Raw genomic sequence first — 18326 nt, forward strand, 5'->3', positions numbered from 1 at the left:
TACCAACAGGATATAGAGGTGAAAAAAGATAAAGTAAATAGCTAGCTATGTTATAAAGCAGACATGTGAGAGAGAACTGGGAGCTGAATGTTGTGGTAGGGGAAATCTCTCTCTTTCTCTCTTGCTCTCTGTTATCAAAAGGATTTTTAATATCAGAAAGTAGAACTTAATAAAAAAAAATGTATTCATGAGGAACAGGACTGTGTCTGCCTCACCTTTTCATAACTTCCCGCCTTCCCATATCTATAGAACATCATTTGCCAGTTCAATCAAAAAATAGGATGCACTGCTGGAACTAAATTAGATTTGATAGAAAGAGAGATGTATTATTTCCCAATGACAATAGCCCTCCTGCTTTGGTTTAACACACACACACACACACACACACACACACACACACACACACAGACATGCACACAGACATGCACACACACAGACATGCACATGCACACACACATACACACACTACTTTACATACACATACTGTACAAACTCTCATTCTCTCTCTCTGAATCACAGATGCACGTATCCTCTTTCTTTCATACAGACACATCTACAGACACACACATGCACACACATGCACAAGCACACACACACAGGCACAGTACCTTCTCTTAGGTCACGGCTATTCGTCTGTGAGATACAATCTAAATACATATGACTGATAATGAAATCTACCTCAGTATTCCGACTTATTAGGTCTGTGAATGAAATAGCATGTGGGGCTGACAATGATACGATGATAATCTGGTAGTGGTGGTGATAATAATCATTTCAGCTCCATACAAAGATCAAATGAGAACTCTGAAGTACGAGTCTTTCTACATGTGGTGGAGGTGGATTTGTATTTCATATTACATGTTAATTTTTTTAATTTAGTTATTTGACTGGAGGTGAGATAGCAGTAATAAGACTCTTTTAAACACACTAGGAGAGAAAAGAACATAATGAACATGCATCTCTGTTACTGTGACTATACTTTCAGTCTACTGGGTATGAAATGCACAGCTCTTCCCTGGGTGTGGCTACATTAACTTTCACGTATTGCTTTCTAAGGTTTTATTATGTATATGTAGCACAATGCTATTACTTGCTTTTCAGTTGAGTTAAAAACTGCATTTGCTTCCCTATGTCCTTAGACCACGTCTGAGGACATAGCGGTTAAGTATCTGTGCTATGTGACTTTGGACTTGCCCAAAATCACATCATCTCTTTTTACATGTGTTGTAATCTGTCTGTATCACTTTGATAGGATTGACCATTTTGTTTGCACAAGTACAATAAATTGCAGGTAACTGACAAAACTACTGTCCTGCAATTTTTTCTTCCAGGTCATGCTCTGAATCATTATTTTCCGATGTAAAATGCCAAAGTTTTGCCAAAGTAAACCATCACACTCTCACAGTGTTCTCCATAGTGGAGAACACTGGGATAGCAATTTAAATATCGACAGATATGTAGTAACATTTTGTACTTCAGGAGGTGAGAGATCTTGTCTACACTTTGTGCTGAGACTGAACTGCTGTCACCACTATGAATCAGGACTCCAGTAACATGAAATTATTATTTACCTCCCACACAGGGAGTGCAGAAGTAGGTGTGTGACTGTATGTATGACTGTATGCTTTCATTGACACTGAAGCCACATTAAAGTTAACTGACACAAATGAAACATAATATGACATTATGACAGCTATTATTTGGTGGTTTTATTAGTGACTGCAGACTGAGAGATACAACGTTATACTGCAAATAGATTCAAAAACATATCAATCTACACAAGTGCACACATTCTTATCTGATCACTAAAACCACGATCAGAGGTGGTCAGGGTTGAACTGGGCAACACTGAAATTGTAGGATGAAAATGAATGTGAATGAAGCGAGCAAGCAATAACCCAATGATAATGCCTTGAGAAGTGGCCTGACAGGATCTGACAGTGTCACAGTCACAAAAACAAGAACCAATCATACTTGACAAAAATGAGTAAGCACCTCTCTATGGTGAGTGACATTAATTACTTGATTTTCAAATCTCTGAAATTTCCATCCTTGCCTGTTTTTGTTTAGGTCCATGTAGTTTTTGCTGGAAACATCACAGAGAGGCAGAAATTTCTCAACCCCTCGACATCCACCTCTACCCTCCTAACATGACAATGGGGACGTTCAGCGTAGTTTCTAGCCAATAGCAGACCTTTAGAGGCTTTGACTGATTTTTTTCCACCCAAAACGCTGCCGTTTGCTTCACTTGCTGACGTTAACTGCAAGTTTGGACATCTTCAGTGAAACTACTGGCAGCTATTTATTTTTTCATGCCACCCCTTCATTTTCTCTTTTGCATTGTGTTCAGTCACAAACAGGTGTAATGCATCCCAATGTGTCAAGCTAAATTATAAAGCAACATCATAAGACTGTCTTGTTGCTTTATGGAAGGAAGGAGCATTTGATAGAGCTGGCTGTTATAATAAAGATGAAAAAAAAATGTTGAGCAAAAATGCTTTGTTAAGGGAATAGGACGAAATGTGAATACTGGGAGGATAATGAAAGGGTGGATTATAGATGTGAGGAGGAAGAAGGAACAGGAGGGAGCTGCAGTGAGGTACAGAAGAATCCAAGTAAGAAAAGAAAGGAATGAAGTAATACTGATGGATCTGAGATCAATCACAAATTGGACTGATCACAAGTCACTGGAGATGTGAGATGTGTGATTCTGCCAGGTGTGAATGGCAATATGTCTCCGCTGTTCACTTGTTATTGGGTCACCTGAGATGGATATTAAAACCAATCATGAAAAGGGCCTTTGTCATGAATTTGTCTATTTCACAGTATGTCACACCACCACACATGTCAGTACAACATGTGCCTTTCTGAATAGGCTGTTTATTAATAAGAAAGAATGAAAGAAAGAAAAGAAACAATGCAAAAAATGCATCAGTGATCTTACTACACTGGGAATATATGTTGTGTATGAACTGGTATTTGTGGTAAAGTAAATAGATTAAACGAGTGCCTTTTTGAAGCCTCCTCTGTTATCCAGTCCCATAATTTCTAAAAACTCTAAGTAATTTGTCTTCCCTCCTTTTTCTATCAGGTGTTACAGTATTCTTTTGCCAAATGTTGTTGTCTTGAAAGTTCTTCATTAAATGACTGACCCCTTTGATCCTTGGCACTCTTAAGTGTGCGGACCAATCGGTCCTGAAGAAATTATGGAAGAATTATACAAGCTTCGAGTGAATCCCGGACAGACCTTTGCAAATGATAAAAGACCATTAAATGCATCCATAGAGAGCTCAGACAAGGCTGTGTAGAAATTATTAAAGAAAAGAGCAATCATTATGAAAAGCTCAGTGTGCCCTGTAAACCCTATAAAAGAGCAGGTCAAATTTTCAAGAGAGGCCTGGGGAATTGAAACTACGACAAACCCATAGAAATGACAAAATGCATTTCTAGAGAAAAGAACAAGAAAGTCAAAAAAATCCTGAAAAAAATACTAACTGTATTTAAGGGTGCACAATGTGAAATTTCCCTAAGGTCAGCTGAGGTGAGGACTAGAGGTATGACTATTCACAGACTCAAGGAACATTGCTACAAAGCTGGAAGAGAAAAATCTATGTGGTACTTAGTGTATTGGTACATCTTGATATGACACATATTTTTTTGTTTTGTTGGTGCAAAAAAAAAATGTGTTTAACCATGCTGGGACAGAAAGGCAGCAGAAAAATTGAGAAAGGCAGCTGCCTCCTAGCTCTCTATGGAGGAAAAAATTTGCCTCAGTATAAACGATCCTCTCTTCAATCAACCATAAATTTTGCATAGTGCAGCCTTAATAGTATAAACTTAAAAAGGGATTTTTGCAGAAATATAGAGATTAAATAACAAATGTGATTGGATAGAAAACACTATGAGGATCTCTAAACCTGTTTTAATACCTTCAGCACTGAGACAGATAAGGTCTACATGAATGGATTTTCTTTGAAGAGTGCTTTGAAGCAAGGACAGGTTGTATACAGAAAAGCAGACAAAGCTACTCATGATCTATTTATTGTCTTTTATGCCGTTTTCCAATCTAGTGAAGTGACCTTGAGACAAATTCTCTTCAGAGTTTGGGGACAAATAATGACGTACCCATCCACACAAGTGCGCATTTACTCATCTTGTAAGGCCATCTCAGTTTCTCTCTCTCTCTCTCTCTCTCTCTCTTGCTTTTTTTTTATCTCTCTCCCTTTCTTTTTCTTTTCTTTCTTTTTGCTTTTGCCTTTCTCTCTCCATCCAATTATGTCAATATTTTGAAACATAGACAAAGATGCATACAGCAACAGAATGCCCACATTATGCTAATATTCCAGTGCATACATACTCTGATACAATAACACTCCACGATTAAAGACGTGAAGCATTACTTTAACAAGGTAGCTGGGCTCAGAAAGGCTTGGGGTTATTTGTTATATGCTGTTATGAAATTTTTATGTTGAAGTGAAACATTTCTTTTTATCAGGGCAATGTCGTGATAGGAATACTGTAATGCAGAAAGGAAAGAGGGAGACAAAACCTGGCGGGGTGGACAGATGAATCAGTGGAGTGTGTATATAGGTGTGTATCCACGCACAGGCATACTGCCTTGCATGCAAAGGCATGCAAGTTTAACCACCACATCATATGAGTTGTATAAGTGCACTGTGGTCCTGCATGTACACGCACATAGCATAGTATGGTTGTACCTGCATGTATGCCTGTGTACATGCAGCACATTGTGCAAGCGTAGGAATGTCAAATCAAGTTTAGAGGAAAAAAATGAACTGTGCATGTGCATGTTAATGTCTGCATGTGTCTGTTTGAGTTTATGTAAATATAGTAAATGAGGTGAACCCCTTATCTGATGTAGCCATAGCCTCTCAAACTCAGTGCTAAACGGTGTGTGTGAGTGAGTGAGTGAGTGAGTGAGTGTGCGTGCGTGCATGTGTGTCCTCTTGTGTGTCTGTGCCTGTATACATGTTTTAGAGTGATCAGGTAAGATTATTGTGTCCATGTCTGGAGTGTCTTGATTGGGAGAATGGATGTATTTAGTATCTGATTTTTGAACAAGTGAGAATGAATGGAACCCTCACCAAGTCAAAAATAATGGTAAAAATAATTTGCAATTATTATTTTGCTGTGTCAGTATAATTCCACAGCACCTTCTCTTAAGAAACTGTCTCCTGTTTATTTAACATTCTACTTTAGGTGCTATTCTGCATCTCTTTGAATAGACTTACCTTTATTTGCAACTTAAGCTCTGACTTGTGATATAATGAAGGCACAAGTTGTGTATGTTCAACCAATCATGCTTAAAACAAGGGCCTAGTAAATGAATTTTCAAGTGTAGATCAGTAATAGAGTTGTGGAAGTAATGGAATATTTCTTTTTAATTTGGCAAAGACTTCCCTTTGGTAGAAATTAATTGAACATTATAGCATCTAAAACCTTCTTTTGATTGAATCATCAAGACAGAAATAGCAAAAAATCTAATAACTTTGATTCAGTGTAATTACAGTTTAGTTTCGTAATTGGCTGTTGGCAGCCACAACATATGTTATTTTTATTATTATTTATTTATTTTTTACACATTTTTAACTATTAACTTCTAACTGTCCTTGTTAATGTTCTTGATAGGCTTCTACCATAGCTGTTAAGTAACTGAGCCAGCCAGTAACATCTGCTGTGATTGTGTACAAGGCATGAAGACAAAAACTGTTTATGGCTTGCAAATAATTACAACTGCAAGTCTGCAACTGCTTCCTAAGTTTTTGTGTTGCCTTTGCTACCTTTAAAGTAATCCATCACGCAGCACTTTGGTAGTTCCTGCTCTCCCTCAGCCTGCCTGCAGCATGCTGTGCCAGCAGCCAGTGACGTCGTTTGCTTTTGCCAATGACCTCAGCCACTGTGGCACAGCGCCTTCAGGGGGTCCAGGAAGCAAGATATTTTTTTCCTCAGAAAAGCAAGAGATTTTTAATTGAGTTACATTCACTCTCTACAGCCTTTCTCTAATGTTAGCCGAAACCAACTTATACCTTGGCCTAACCTTAATCTCACCCTAGCCATTCACATTCCACTCAGATGAAGCTCGTCATTTAATGTTAAAGGTATGATTCAGATTTACTGAGGAAAAAAACTGTAGAATCTGCACACTGAAATATAACATACTCACAAGATTTTATATAAATCTGATTAATGGTTTGATGTTTTTTGGATCATCATCATGCATTTTGGATGTGCATGCTCTATCACTTTTATAGTTCAGATCTATTTACATAAACTGCTATGACCTACACGTTCGTGATAGTGTTTCAGGGATATTTTCTCCAGAGGTGCTTCCTGAGGTTGGAGGCGCGGCAAATTGTCAGGTAGCTAAATGAACTGTAAATGGCTGAGTGAGCTTTAAGCACTTAATAACAAAAACAAAAAAAAATCTCAAAAAAATCATCCACAAGAAACAACAATTTATTCAGATGCTTTTCATTTCCATAAGACTTTATCTTGAAACTTTTTTGCTTCTTGAAAAATGCTGTTGCTGCTTCACAATGGAGCCCGTTTACATATCACTCCACTTGTCAGCTCTGAGGTTCCAAGAGGGAAAATTAGCTTTATAATACACTTGTTCTATTCAGCAAACAAAATTGTCTCAAGATATAGTCAGTCTGATGGGAGCTGCTTCTGCATTTTGTCGTGAATGGGTTTAAAAATGTGAGGCTTTTATTTATTTATTTATTTATTTTGGCTTGAGGTGTTAGCCATCAGATGACCCAGCTGACTGCTATTAAGTTGGCTGCATGCTCACTCTAATAATTAGCCACAGCTCCACAGCTCTGATCGAGAAGTTGCGGCTAATTGTGCATCATTATCACTAGAAACAATTAAGTCACACCAACTAACCCCCCTAACCACTCCTGATGACAGTCTGGCACCTTGTGCGGTGGCCTCTAACATCAGTGTGTGAGAGTGCGTGTGTGTGTGTGTGTGTGTGAATGGGTGAATATGAGGCATACACTGTAAATTGCTTTGAGTGGTTGCTAGACTAAAAAAGCACAATAGAAATTCAGTTTATTTACCTACCATTTAACTTGCCATAGACAGGAGACTCTTTTACATTGTATGAACAGCCCTCACAGATCCACTACTGTCCTCCATTATCTACTCTTTTGTGAAATATCGCTAAGTTGTACTGCATAGTCATGTTGCTACTAAGGAAATGTGAGTTAAATCTCCCAGAGCCTAAATTATGGCTCCATTTTACTTTATAGTGATGAAGTAAAAGTTGAGCAGTAATTTAATGCTGAATACAGTGCTTGCAAGAAAACTTGGAACTTATATAATGCTTCAACATCTGTGGTCTCAGACGCCGAAAGAGTCAAATACAACAAACTGTGGAATTCGTGGTCTCTCTACACAGTATGACCTTTACAGAGACAGACTTGATACCATCTCCTCATATTTACTGAAGATTGTTCTCAAACAGTTCAGCATGTAGAGTGAAACTGAGTGATGCCTGGCTGTGTTCGCATATACTGTACCTAAACGCCTCTGCATGTGCAAGATGTACACACACACACACACACACACACAGGCATGGATATGCACGCAGATATGCTCAAACACAAAGGTACTCTGGAAGTGTCATAAAGGACTATGGAGTCACAGCAGACTGGAGGCAGCCTGATAAAAGAAGGAATTGGGAGCGCTGTGTGGGTCCTCAATCAGGCAAACAGGAATGGGCTGGATCAATGGAAAATGAATTTTTAAGTTTGTCTCCTTTTTAAATCAACATCCTGTGTAGAATACGACCAGAAAACTTTTTAAAAAATCATTCAATGCACATTGTTCCGTTTGACAGATGTTGGTTGTTTTTTTCAATAACTTTCCCGTGAAAATATTTCATCTTTTCATGTTCCACATGCTCCTCAAAAATTCTTGTTTTTGATACCGTCCCATGTGTACACCCTACAAACTGAATGACAATTTCCACCCACAAGAAGAACACAAACACAAAATCTTGGTGCAAAAAAAACAAATTATTGTATTGAAAAAACACCCAAAATCCCACATTTCCAAAGTCCACACAAAATAATGCAACTCAAAGTCCCACTTCGGGTTTTCTTTCCCACTGTTTTAAGTCCACAAATAATTCGCCAAAGAATCAATGTTCAGTTCAGTTCACAGCACAGTTCAACTAGGGACCACTCAAAACACAATCAAAGCAAGCAAATGAAAAAACCTTCAAGTCAACCTTATTTTTTTTTTTTTTTTCGAAGTCAGTCCAGTCCAGTCAGTCGTTGGTTCCAGTCTGTATTTTTTCTGCTGGGTTGTGGATGAATGAGCTGCTTCCGTGTAAACAGTTAAGAAGAGTGGATATGGAGCGATGAAGGTTATTGTAGGTAACTGGGATGAATAGCGGTGGTAAGGGATTAACGACTTCACTTTAAAATAAAATTGCATAAGCGTTTGTTCTGGCACTTGTACTTCTCTCCTTCTGCTGCTCTCCTCACTTCCTCAAAAAAATGAATGACTGACATACTATGAAACTGAATAGAGGAGCGAACCAGAACGAATCAGTGACTAGTTGCCAAGGGTGTACACAAGTGAGGTAATCAGCTTATCACAGGTGGCGATAATGCCACACATGTAGAACATTAACCTGAAGAATATATATATATGTGTGTATATGTGTTACATCACTTATAGGGATGAAGCTGTCTGCAAAGGTATAGTTTCAGAACAAATTCCCACTCTATTTAGACAATAATGTTGTCATGGCAATGCAAACTGATAGGCGTTGTGCCTTAAAGACAATCCATGTCCCTACCCAATATTGTAAGACAAGTACAACGCTGCAGATGTGGTGCATGTGTGATGTTCTCAAATCCATAGTGTCCATCACAATTGATCCGGGGGATAGAAAAATAGAATTGTGAAGCAAGAACCAACATGAATATCAACATGAATCACATATCCTACGTAAGGAAGCAAAGGGGCAGCGAGCAAGAGAGACAGAGGGTCTGTCTCAATCGAAGGGCTAGATGACTACTAGGTCGCAGCCTAGTCCGACGTAGGTGCCGATATCAAGTTTACCGGAACTAAAAGTTTAGTGAATTGGGACGGTGTAGCCTGCGGAGGATTCCTACGTCATTATTATCGAGGCTTCCCGAAGCGCATTCGAGTGATGCAGCGTAAAATGCAGAAGTAGGTTTGGGAGGTGTGTCAGTGAACACCTGTGCATGAAACAAAACGATAAGCAGCTTCAGCGCTCTCAAGATGGATAGTGGCTGATCCAGAAATTCAACCGGACCGAAAGGTATCCTGGGAAGTAAGCTGTAATGTCGGCCGCGAAGCATCGTGAAGGTGTATCTGGCAAATTAGTCAAAAATAGGCTGGATCTGTCGGCTGCATTTGCAGGACCCTGCGCGGTAAAACTGAATTGGGACAGCACTTGTCGCACCGCCGTGACGTAAGCAGCCTACAAATACGACCTAGGTAGCGTACAGCCTTTGAATTGGGACAGAGCCAGAATAAGAAGAATAGACAGGGAAGAATGGGGCAAAGGACTACAGGGAAGAGCCACAAAGAAGGCAGGCTGAGTGAAAGACAGAAAGAAAACAGTCAGCGCCAAAAAAAAAAACAATGAAAAATGAAACATGCACAAAGAGAAATATATATATTGAAAGAGCGACCAAGAGTAATAATAAAGAACCCTCACAGAAAAGGACAGCAAGTGCCACAGAGAACAGGAGGGTGAAACGGGGACGGAAACACATATGGAGAGAGCAATAAACAAAGAGAGGAAAGTTTTGAGTTTCTGCCGTACTGTGTGACTCAGGATGGCCCCTGTCCAGTGATTCACCCTGTGGCTCCTTCAGTCTCGAAAGGTCATGGCTGCTTTTAGCTACCTGTTACCACCTCTCTCTCTCTGTCTCTGTCTGCACTTATCTCTCTCTCTCTCTCTCTCTCTCTCTCTCTCTCTCTCTCTCTCTCTCTCCCTCTCTCTCTCCCTCTCTCACCACACTATACTTGCTAATACTGGTCTTGTCAGTGCATGTGCATGAAGTCACTGTTTGTGTGTGCGTGTGTGTGTGTGTGTGTGTGTGTGTGTGTGTGTGTGTGTGTGTGCTTAGTTTCCGCTCATTGTCAGTGCCATTGCCTGTTGCTCCAACAGGACTGGTGTTAACCCTATACCAGCTGTAACACAGAGTCCATGCTGTGATAGAAGACCTTGACCACACTAAATGCCACTTAGCCTGTGTGTGTGTGTGTGTGTGTGTGTGCCTGATTTAGGTATTCTTTCACGGAGAAATTTCAGAATAATAAACAGTTAATTGGGGACAGCTTAACGAATTGGGAACAAAAGTAGTGTCTCCAACTGGGTAAAAACAGAATTTTGGGTCAGTTGTTAAGGTTAGGGGAATGGTTAGGCTTAAGGTAAGTTTCCAGGAGATGAGTGTAAGTCTATGTAATGTCCCCAAAAGTTCATCATACATGTGTGTGTTTGGGTGGGTGGTTGCACATGTTCCACTGTCATGTCAATTCTAGAAATGCATCATTATACAAGGAGCACTGTTAATGCCACAGTGCTGGAATCACAGAATCAGTCTGCACGGACTTCCAGAGACTGTGAACATAAAATCAACTAACAAAGCTGAAAGGAGCTTTATTTATCTGGAGATTGTTGGTGTTAACCTCTACTGACTTACAATGGCATTACAAACTAATGCTGTAAAAAGAACCAGGGTTGGCTTAGTACCAAATGCTCCTGCACCTTACTGACTATGATCACAACGCAACTGACTGTGTGCAGAATAACGACTTGACATACCAATCCACCAATCTGTGATTTTTGCCGCAGCGGTTCAGCAAATAAAATGGTAAAGGGTGTTGTTGGGGATCAGTTAATTATTCAGATAATCCTGCAGTAAAGCAGGAAAGAAGGACTGTGACAAGGTACACTTTGGTACATTTTGATAACAACCAAATAATAATAATAATGATAATAATAATAATACCAATAATAACACTCTCTCATTGTAGTAGATACCTTATAAAATATAATTCTGGCGATAGAAGCACTGCTCGAATTTATGCACTTATGGTAGCTGAACAACCTAAATTTAGCGACTGACTAGGTTGTGCTGACTTTTCCTCTTGACCTTTCCCAAGCAAAGATGGTTAACTAGTTTGAAAAAAAAAAAAAAAAAGCCACCACCACTCAAACAGGAAAAGCAGGAATACCTGTGGAGGCATAATCATCTTCATGTCCAATCTTCATTATTAATACCATCATCATCATCATCATCATCATCGTCATCATCATCCCCTCATTAGTCACTCCCAGCCCATCGCATATCCACTTACCTGTTTGTGTTCTGAAGAGTCTAACGAACCCACAGAGAAGAGTTTTGACCTCACAAAAGCTAAACTAGCCAACTGACCCCAGTGGATGTGTCAGTGACTACTTGTCCTGAGTAAAGCTACAGAAGCTCTTATCATTAGTTGGGTTTCTGAACCAAGTCCATCCCATCAGTAGAGGCTACTCAAAGTTAAACCCCGCCCGGTCACTGTCCCACTGCCTCTCTGGTCAGAGTGCCAAAGGTCAGTGGTCAGCTGGTTCACACAGGTGGGTCATCATGAAGGTCTAACACAGTGGGGACGTGTGTGTGTGTGTGTGTGTGTGTGTGTGTGTGTGTGTGTGTGTGTGTGTGTGTGTAATGGAGGGCATGACAGGGAGTAGAAAGGTTCGGTGAAGCCTGGTCAAGTGGCTGCTGGAGGGGCTGCTTGTTGTTTCTTGCTCTGGGGTTGGGGACGAGAATAAGGTATACCGTATCTTGCTTCATTTGTATTTGACTGTTAAGTTCATGGCCGTTATAATTTCTCTATTCATAGGACTGTGAGTGGTGTGCGGTGAGTTGGAGTTCAAGCTGCAGGCACCAAGCATTCTGGATTGGATTCAACAGTTTATTCAAAAGAGTCCTGTGGTTATTAAGCACATGCATATGAAAATGATAGCTGGATCCAGACTGCAGAAATAAATGGAGGGAGGGAAAAGGAGGGAACAAAGGAAGGCAAGATAGAGGGGAGGAAGGACCGACAGCAATAACAGAAAGAAGCGGACGGCGCTTTACACATGTTGGAGTATGTGTATGAAATACGACTTGTTCTTGTATGCCTGGTATTTTAATAAGAATATGAAGTGTGTCTTTGTTCCAGTGGTGTTCAACTTTCTCATTTCTCTGGTGTCTTTGGAGTTTCCATTTGTCATTCATTCTCCACTTTCCCTGCTGTCCTCTACTGCTTCTCTTTCTCTCTCACACTACACTTTGATGTGTGAACGTGTGATTTTGTGTGTATGTGTGTGTATTACATGTGTCTTCATGCAGGTGTTTGAGAATGTGTATGCATATGAAAGAGCCTGTGTGTATTACAGCATGCATCAGTGTGTATGTGTGTGTGCACACACATGCACATATATGCCAGCATGTGTGTGTGTGCAATCATACAGACTATGTGCGAATATGTACGAGCATGTGTGCATGAGTGGGCGTGTGTGCGTGTGTGTGTGTATGTGTGTGTGTGTGAGAGAGAGAGAGCGAGATCACGGATGTGCGTGCATGCATGCATGGATCCATGTGATTGTATGATGGTGGGCAGATGACCTAAAGGCAGACACAACTATGGTTGGTTGAGCCACACAGTTGAGAGGAGAGAGATCCTAGATGTCTGACTCATCTCACACACACACACACACACACACACACATACACACACACTGCTTCGAAATGTATTTTTGCGCATGTGTGTTAAGAGAGGAAGACAGAATGGAAGGAAGGATAATAGGAGAGATGAAAGCAAAAGATGAAAAAAGAGAAAGTTAATAGAAAGTGAAGACAGTGAGAGAAATGAAGTGTGAGTGACAGAAACAGAGAGAGAGGGAGAGAGAGAGAGAGAGAGAGAGAGAGAGAGAGAGAGAGAGAGAGAGAGAGAAATGGTTGGTGCTCATGCTTTTCATTTTGGTACAGCTACCAGAGAAGGTGCATTTAGCTTTTTTATGTTCTTTCTCTTTCTGTCTTGTCATTTCTCCTCTCTTTTGTCCTGTCTTTTTTCTCTCTTTCCCTCTCTTCCCATCTTTCTTTTGATCTTACTCCCTATTGTCCCTATTGACTCTTCTCCACTTGTTGCTGCAAGTTTAGGTCACTATGTAACTTCATACCTTGTCTTTGCTCTCTAATTCACTCGCTCACTCTGTTGCTTATCATTATTTCTTTTTTCAGACCAGTGTACAACCAGGATGAATGATGCCAACTGACCTGTATACACTATATATCCAGTGAAAAACAGATTTTTGTTTGTCTCTCTTCCACTATCTGTCTCTGTCACTTTGTGTTTTCCTTCTCTCCCTCTCCCTCCTTGCCTAACACGCCTCTTTCTCCTATCTCCCATCTATCTCTCCTTCCATTTTCATCTGCCCCTCCTTTTTTATTTTTTATGTATTTATTTTCCTGGTGGCCGTACGTAATTGTTATATCATTGTGGCACTAAAGTCGCCCTGTGTAGGAAGCGTGTCGGAGCGCCGCTGGGGTCTAACACAGCATGGGGGATGGGGAATTGAACAAGCATTGGCCGTCAGAGATGGTTAGCTTCACAGAGCTGCTGTCACAACTACACTCAGCACAACCTGTTTACTACCCAGGCCCCCTGCAATTACCAGCACCCCAGCAGGAGCCAAGCCAGCGCCTGGGGAGAACTAACACTATCAGGAGAAAGGGAGGAGGAAGAAGGGGGAGGGGGTGAGCACCATTAAGAGGCTGAAGCAAGGTGGTGGATAAGTGACAAATGCCAGCAGGGGAAAGTATGGTGTGATGTATGTGCGTGTGTCTGCATAGGCAAATTTGTTTGGTGGAAGTGATTTGATGGTGGTGGGGGCATGGGTGCAAGGGTGCAGTGATGTAGAACAGACAAAACAGAACAGCAGAATGGATGAATGTAGCCAATGAGTGATGGGTTTAATAACTTCAATCTAGAAGGGCTTCCAAGAAAATCAGTGTTTGCGATGAACTCAGAAATCTGCAACTGAACTGCAGAATCAGATAAAGCAGGAAGATGCTATTAATGAAAGATAGGATGATGGTGTGGAAGTTTTGGGGTGTGGGGGATTTGTGGGGCCCCCTGTGAACCAGCCTCTTTCCATGACTTGGCCCCGGACTCAGAGGGACAGTGGGGCAGTGACACAGACAGCAGCACGGGACCCCTATGGCACAACACTGCTTCTCAACCGCCACATGTAGAGCAATATGGGTCTACTCACTTAATGCTTTTTAGGCTGCCACTAAGCTAAATCTATGCTCAGTGTTTTCATGATGTTACCCCTGATGACTTTTTACTTTTTGGAATGAGTGAATTCAGTGAATGAATGTTCTTCGGATGAACAACATCATGCAGGGCAGCCATAAAAAAATAGTGGCATTATTTTTTATTGTTATTTATTTGATTATTTATATTTTGCAAATTAAATACTGTGCTGCACTTGTTGAACCAACCACTACCATTAATTCCAAATAGCACCTTTTATGGAAGAAGTTTTAATAACTTTGCAATGGAGCATGAAGCGATGTCACCATACTGCATCCTCTCTCAACTTATTCAGGCTATTTAAGCAATTTGTCGCTGTGGCTGCACAAGTATGATAATAAAGTTGAATTATGCAACATAACAGTGTTGCACTTCACACTTTACTATATTTGAATAGCCCTGCTCCACGGTCACTAACAAGCAGCTTGAATGCAGCAGATTTTTAAAATGTTTGGCATCTGCAAGAAACTGTTATTTAGGGGAATGAAACAAAGGTACAAAGGTTTTCACCCAGGAAATTTGCTGGTGTCAAGTAATTACTGGTGCCCAGAAAAGGTAAGAGAGCCTTGTAATAGTACTTAATACCGTCATAATGTGTGAATAAGGTAATTTAAATACAGACAGTTGTTTCCAGCGTTCAGTCAGTTTACACGATGGAGCTGGACATAAAGGGTGAAGAATGTCAAAAATCAGGACAACTCAGCTTCCTTATACTGGCTCCTGGTTGTTCGCTTTGCATAAGTATTCCAGACTCAGGGGGGTTGATTGAGAAACAGTGGGCTAGGGAGCCCGTACCACCTGGACTAACTCTTATCAACAAAACTCTCATTAGTTACCACAGACTTCACTTTTTCTCCCAGGAGTATCTGACCAAATAGGTTTTACTTCCCAGTTAGCCTCACGGGCAGAGTACTAGGGCTGTCCCCCTTCAGCTGACCATTTAATTAATCAGCCAAGAGGGTCTTGGTCAACCAAGAGTGTAGTTACAAAATGAGAGAGTGCTGTAGTGGCTCTGTGTTGTTGAACCAGGATATAAAATGGATCAGGTGCTCCTCAGGACAAGGCAGAGATAAAATGTACAGAAAAGCTGAGAAAGCGTGCTCCCCCTATGAATGATGTCTTTGGAGGCAAGGGATTTCATGACAAGTCCAAGGCACTCTGATGTGAAGTTAAAGTCCTTTTTTCAGACTAGGGACCGATGTATTTCAACTCACATTCAGTTACAAGGACTTAAACTTAACATCATAGTGCCTCAGACTTTTCCTGAGATCCCTTGCCTTCGAAGACACCATTCATAGAGTAAGCAAGATTTCTCAATGTTTCTGGGCAAAATTGTGGTTAGTTGATTAGGGATTTGATTGACAAAAGAAAATAGTAATGGAGGACAGCCCTATAGAGTACAAACACAGAGAACCAAGAATACCATTTAATTGCAAGTGAGATAAAATTTAGTTTTTGAAATGGTGACCCCTCTTTTATTTTTTTTAAACCCATCCCTTTGTGCTACATTTCCATTTCTACTATCATCCTTTGCTCTAATCCCCCAAACATCCTTTTCACAGTTTCCATCCTATATCATCAGATACTCCTGGAAGCCATTCCCACTTGAAATTTCATCATCCATGATTCATCTTTCCTCCTACAATTTCTTTCTCTCTCTCTTTCTCTCTCTCTCTCTCTATCTATCTATCTTTTGACAGTGGGTATGGCTAATAGCGATAGCTGTGGTCTACAAGTGGAAGGAGTTTTTTTTTTTATTTCTTTTTCTCCCTGCCCACTTACACTGCACATCTACGCGGATGGACTTGATGGCAGCCACCCCCACCCCGTTGTCGGCCTTGCAGTAGTAGCGACCCCCCTGCACCCTCTGGATGCCCTCGATACGCAGCGTCTCGTTGTAAATGGATGTTTCCTGGAACTTGTCCGATGCACTGCCCGCCGTCTTCGTCCATCGTACCTAAACAGATCGGGAGGTGGGAGGGGAGACAGAGAGAAAATGCTGAATTTAAGAAATATGCCATCGATGAAAGCAACGTGAACTGAAGTGAGTCAGTAAAAGAGGGTAACAGAAAAAAAAGCTGACAGAGCAACAGAGAGACACAGAAAGATGGAGGTTTTGAATTTTGATCTTCTTTGATAAAGTGTCTCCCTTAAAAAAATGTTGTAGAAGCAAAACACTTACAGGAACTCAGAATAAACATGTACACTAACCCTCCCCATAACCCAAACACACTTCCATATGTAAGCAGACAGACTCACACAATTTTTAAAAGGAATATACCAGCTTTTATGCTGCCACACATGCCCTAATCTTAACAGTCAAGTGGGTAATACCCTAGTTTGTTAAATTGCTTTAATGTTGTTGAACGTGTCTACACAATAGTCTTTCATGTCAGCTTGAGCCTAAGAAAAAGTTGTATTAAATGTGCGTGTGCCTAAATGAAACATGGATTGGTGACACAGGGTCTGAACTGTGGAAATGCAAACACAGCTAAATAAAGGAAACTGAACGATCGGAAAGAGAGAATCTGTCTTAGTTCCATCTGAAAGGAAATGAGCAAAGTACTGGAATGGCTGCATAATCCAAATAAACTGATCAAGATGATAAATATAATTATCTGCCTTTTTATACTGTTGATAAAATCTCTCGCTGTGCCACAGAGACAATGATACTAAGCATTGTAGGCATGGTGTCCACAACGCTAGACCCAGACCATTAAGATGTCTTGACAAACTCTATATGGCTTTTTCACGCTTCAATTATCCCATCAAGCCATGCAGGCGCTGCGAGGCAGTCAGCTACGTGATACTTTCACTCGATTAATCAAATGCACAAACATTCGCTCTTCAGAGATGCACGGAAGCCTGTAAACCCATCAACACTGGAGTGTTATTCTTGGTTCTCTGTGTGTGTATATGTGCTTGCATATGTGTGTGTGTGTGTGTGTGTGTGTGCATGTTTGTGCAACTGTGTGTGTACAGTCCATTAATCCCTATTAACCCTTCTGTCTGTTATCAACCTCAACAAGACTATCAACGACATCCTGGTGAGGAGGAGGTCAAAGAGGATAATGGGCCGAAGTCACTGATACTGTGAGCGAGCGCATGTAAATGTTTGTGTGAACAAGTGTGTGCCCCTGCTGGCATAAGCACTCGCCTGTTTATGTACCTGGGTACTCCTGTGAGTATCTATGTATATGCATGTTGTGCTCCCGTGTGTGTGTGCGTGTGTGCATGTGTATGTGTTGTGTGCTGGTTAGAAAGCAGGTTATGGATTAGCGGATTAGCGGGGCCTGTGTACACGCTCACTGCCTGTTTATTCAGCTCTGTTTGTGGGAGGGATTTGGAGAGGGCAGAATGCCATTGATCAAACCAGCCAAGGTGAGCAATGAACCAACGCCTGTGTCTCCATGGTTAGTGCCTCGACTTTGTATTTATGTGTGGGTGTGGCAGTGTGTGTTTTTGGGTATCTGTGAAAGATAGAAAACAGAGAGTGAAAGTCAGCATGAAGAGTGTGTCTCTCTGCTTTTATGTTTTTCTATTCAAGGATTAAAACAGGGGGAGAGTCCTCTGAATTAAGGGCATTTGGTTTTCTCTGGCTCTGTTCCAGGGTGTTAGTTTCTGTGGCTATCTCACTGTTAGCCTGGCCCCACTAACACCCTGTCAGGGACAATGTAAAATCCCACTGACAAACTTGTGGCTGTCTCACTGTCTGTACTTCAGTGACTGGCTTTAATATAGTGAAGTTACTCACCGAAGTGTTTTGGAGTCATGAGAGACTTTTCTCGGCAGTTGCAATAGTCTCTGTTCTCAAAGTTTCGTTAAAGAGCTATTTTAACATGAATAGTAGCATTACCAATTTCAGAGATGACATCACTCAGTGCATCTACATTGTTTTTCATCCCTTGGCACTTTATAATCCAGTCTCAACTGCTGGGTATGTCAAACACAAGGCAATT

General features: G+C 40.9%; 1 protein-coding gene across 1 annotated transcript in view; it reads right to left on the reverse strand.

The window, feature by feature from the left end:
• The window catches only part of mdga1 (MAM domain containing glycosylphosphatidylinositol anchor 1), a 237420-nt gene that overhangs the window by 129443 nt on the left and 89651 nt on the right, over positions 1-18326 (reverse strand). The window contains 1 exon segment of the mRNA XM_030044457.1: positions 16150-16324. Within this exon segment, the coding sequence (XP_029900317.1) occupies positions 16150-16324 (175 nt within the window).

The sequence above is a fragment of the Myripristis murdjan genome, chromosome 3 (genome assembly GCF_902150065.1).
Source record: "Myripristis murdjan chromosome 3, fMyrMur1.1, whole genome shotgun sequence".
NCBI lineage: Eukaryota > Metazoa > Chordata > Actinopteri > Holocentriformes > Holocentridae > Myripristis > Myripristis murdjan.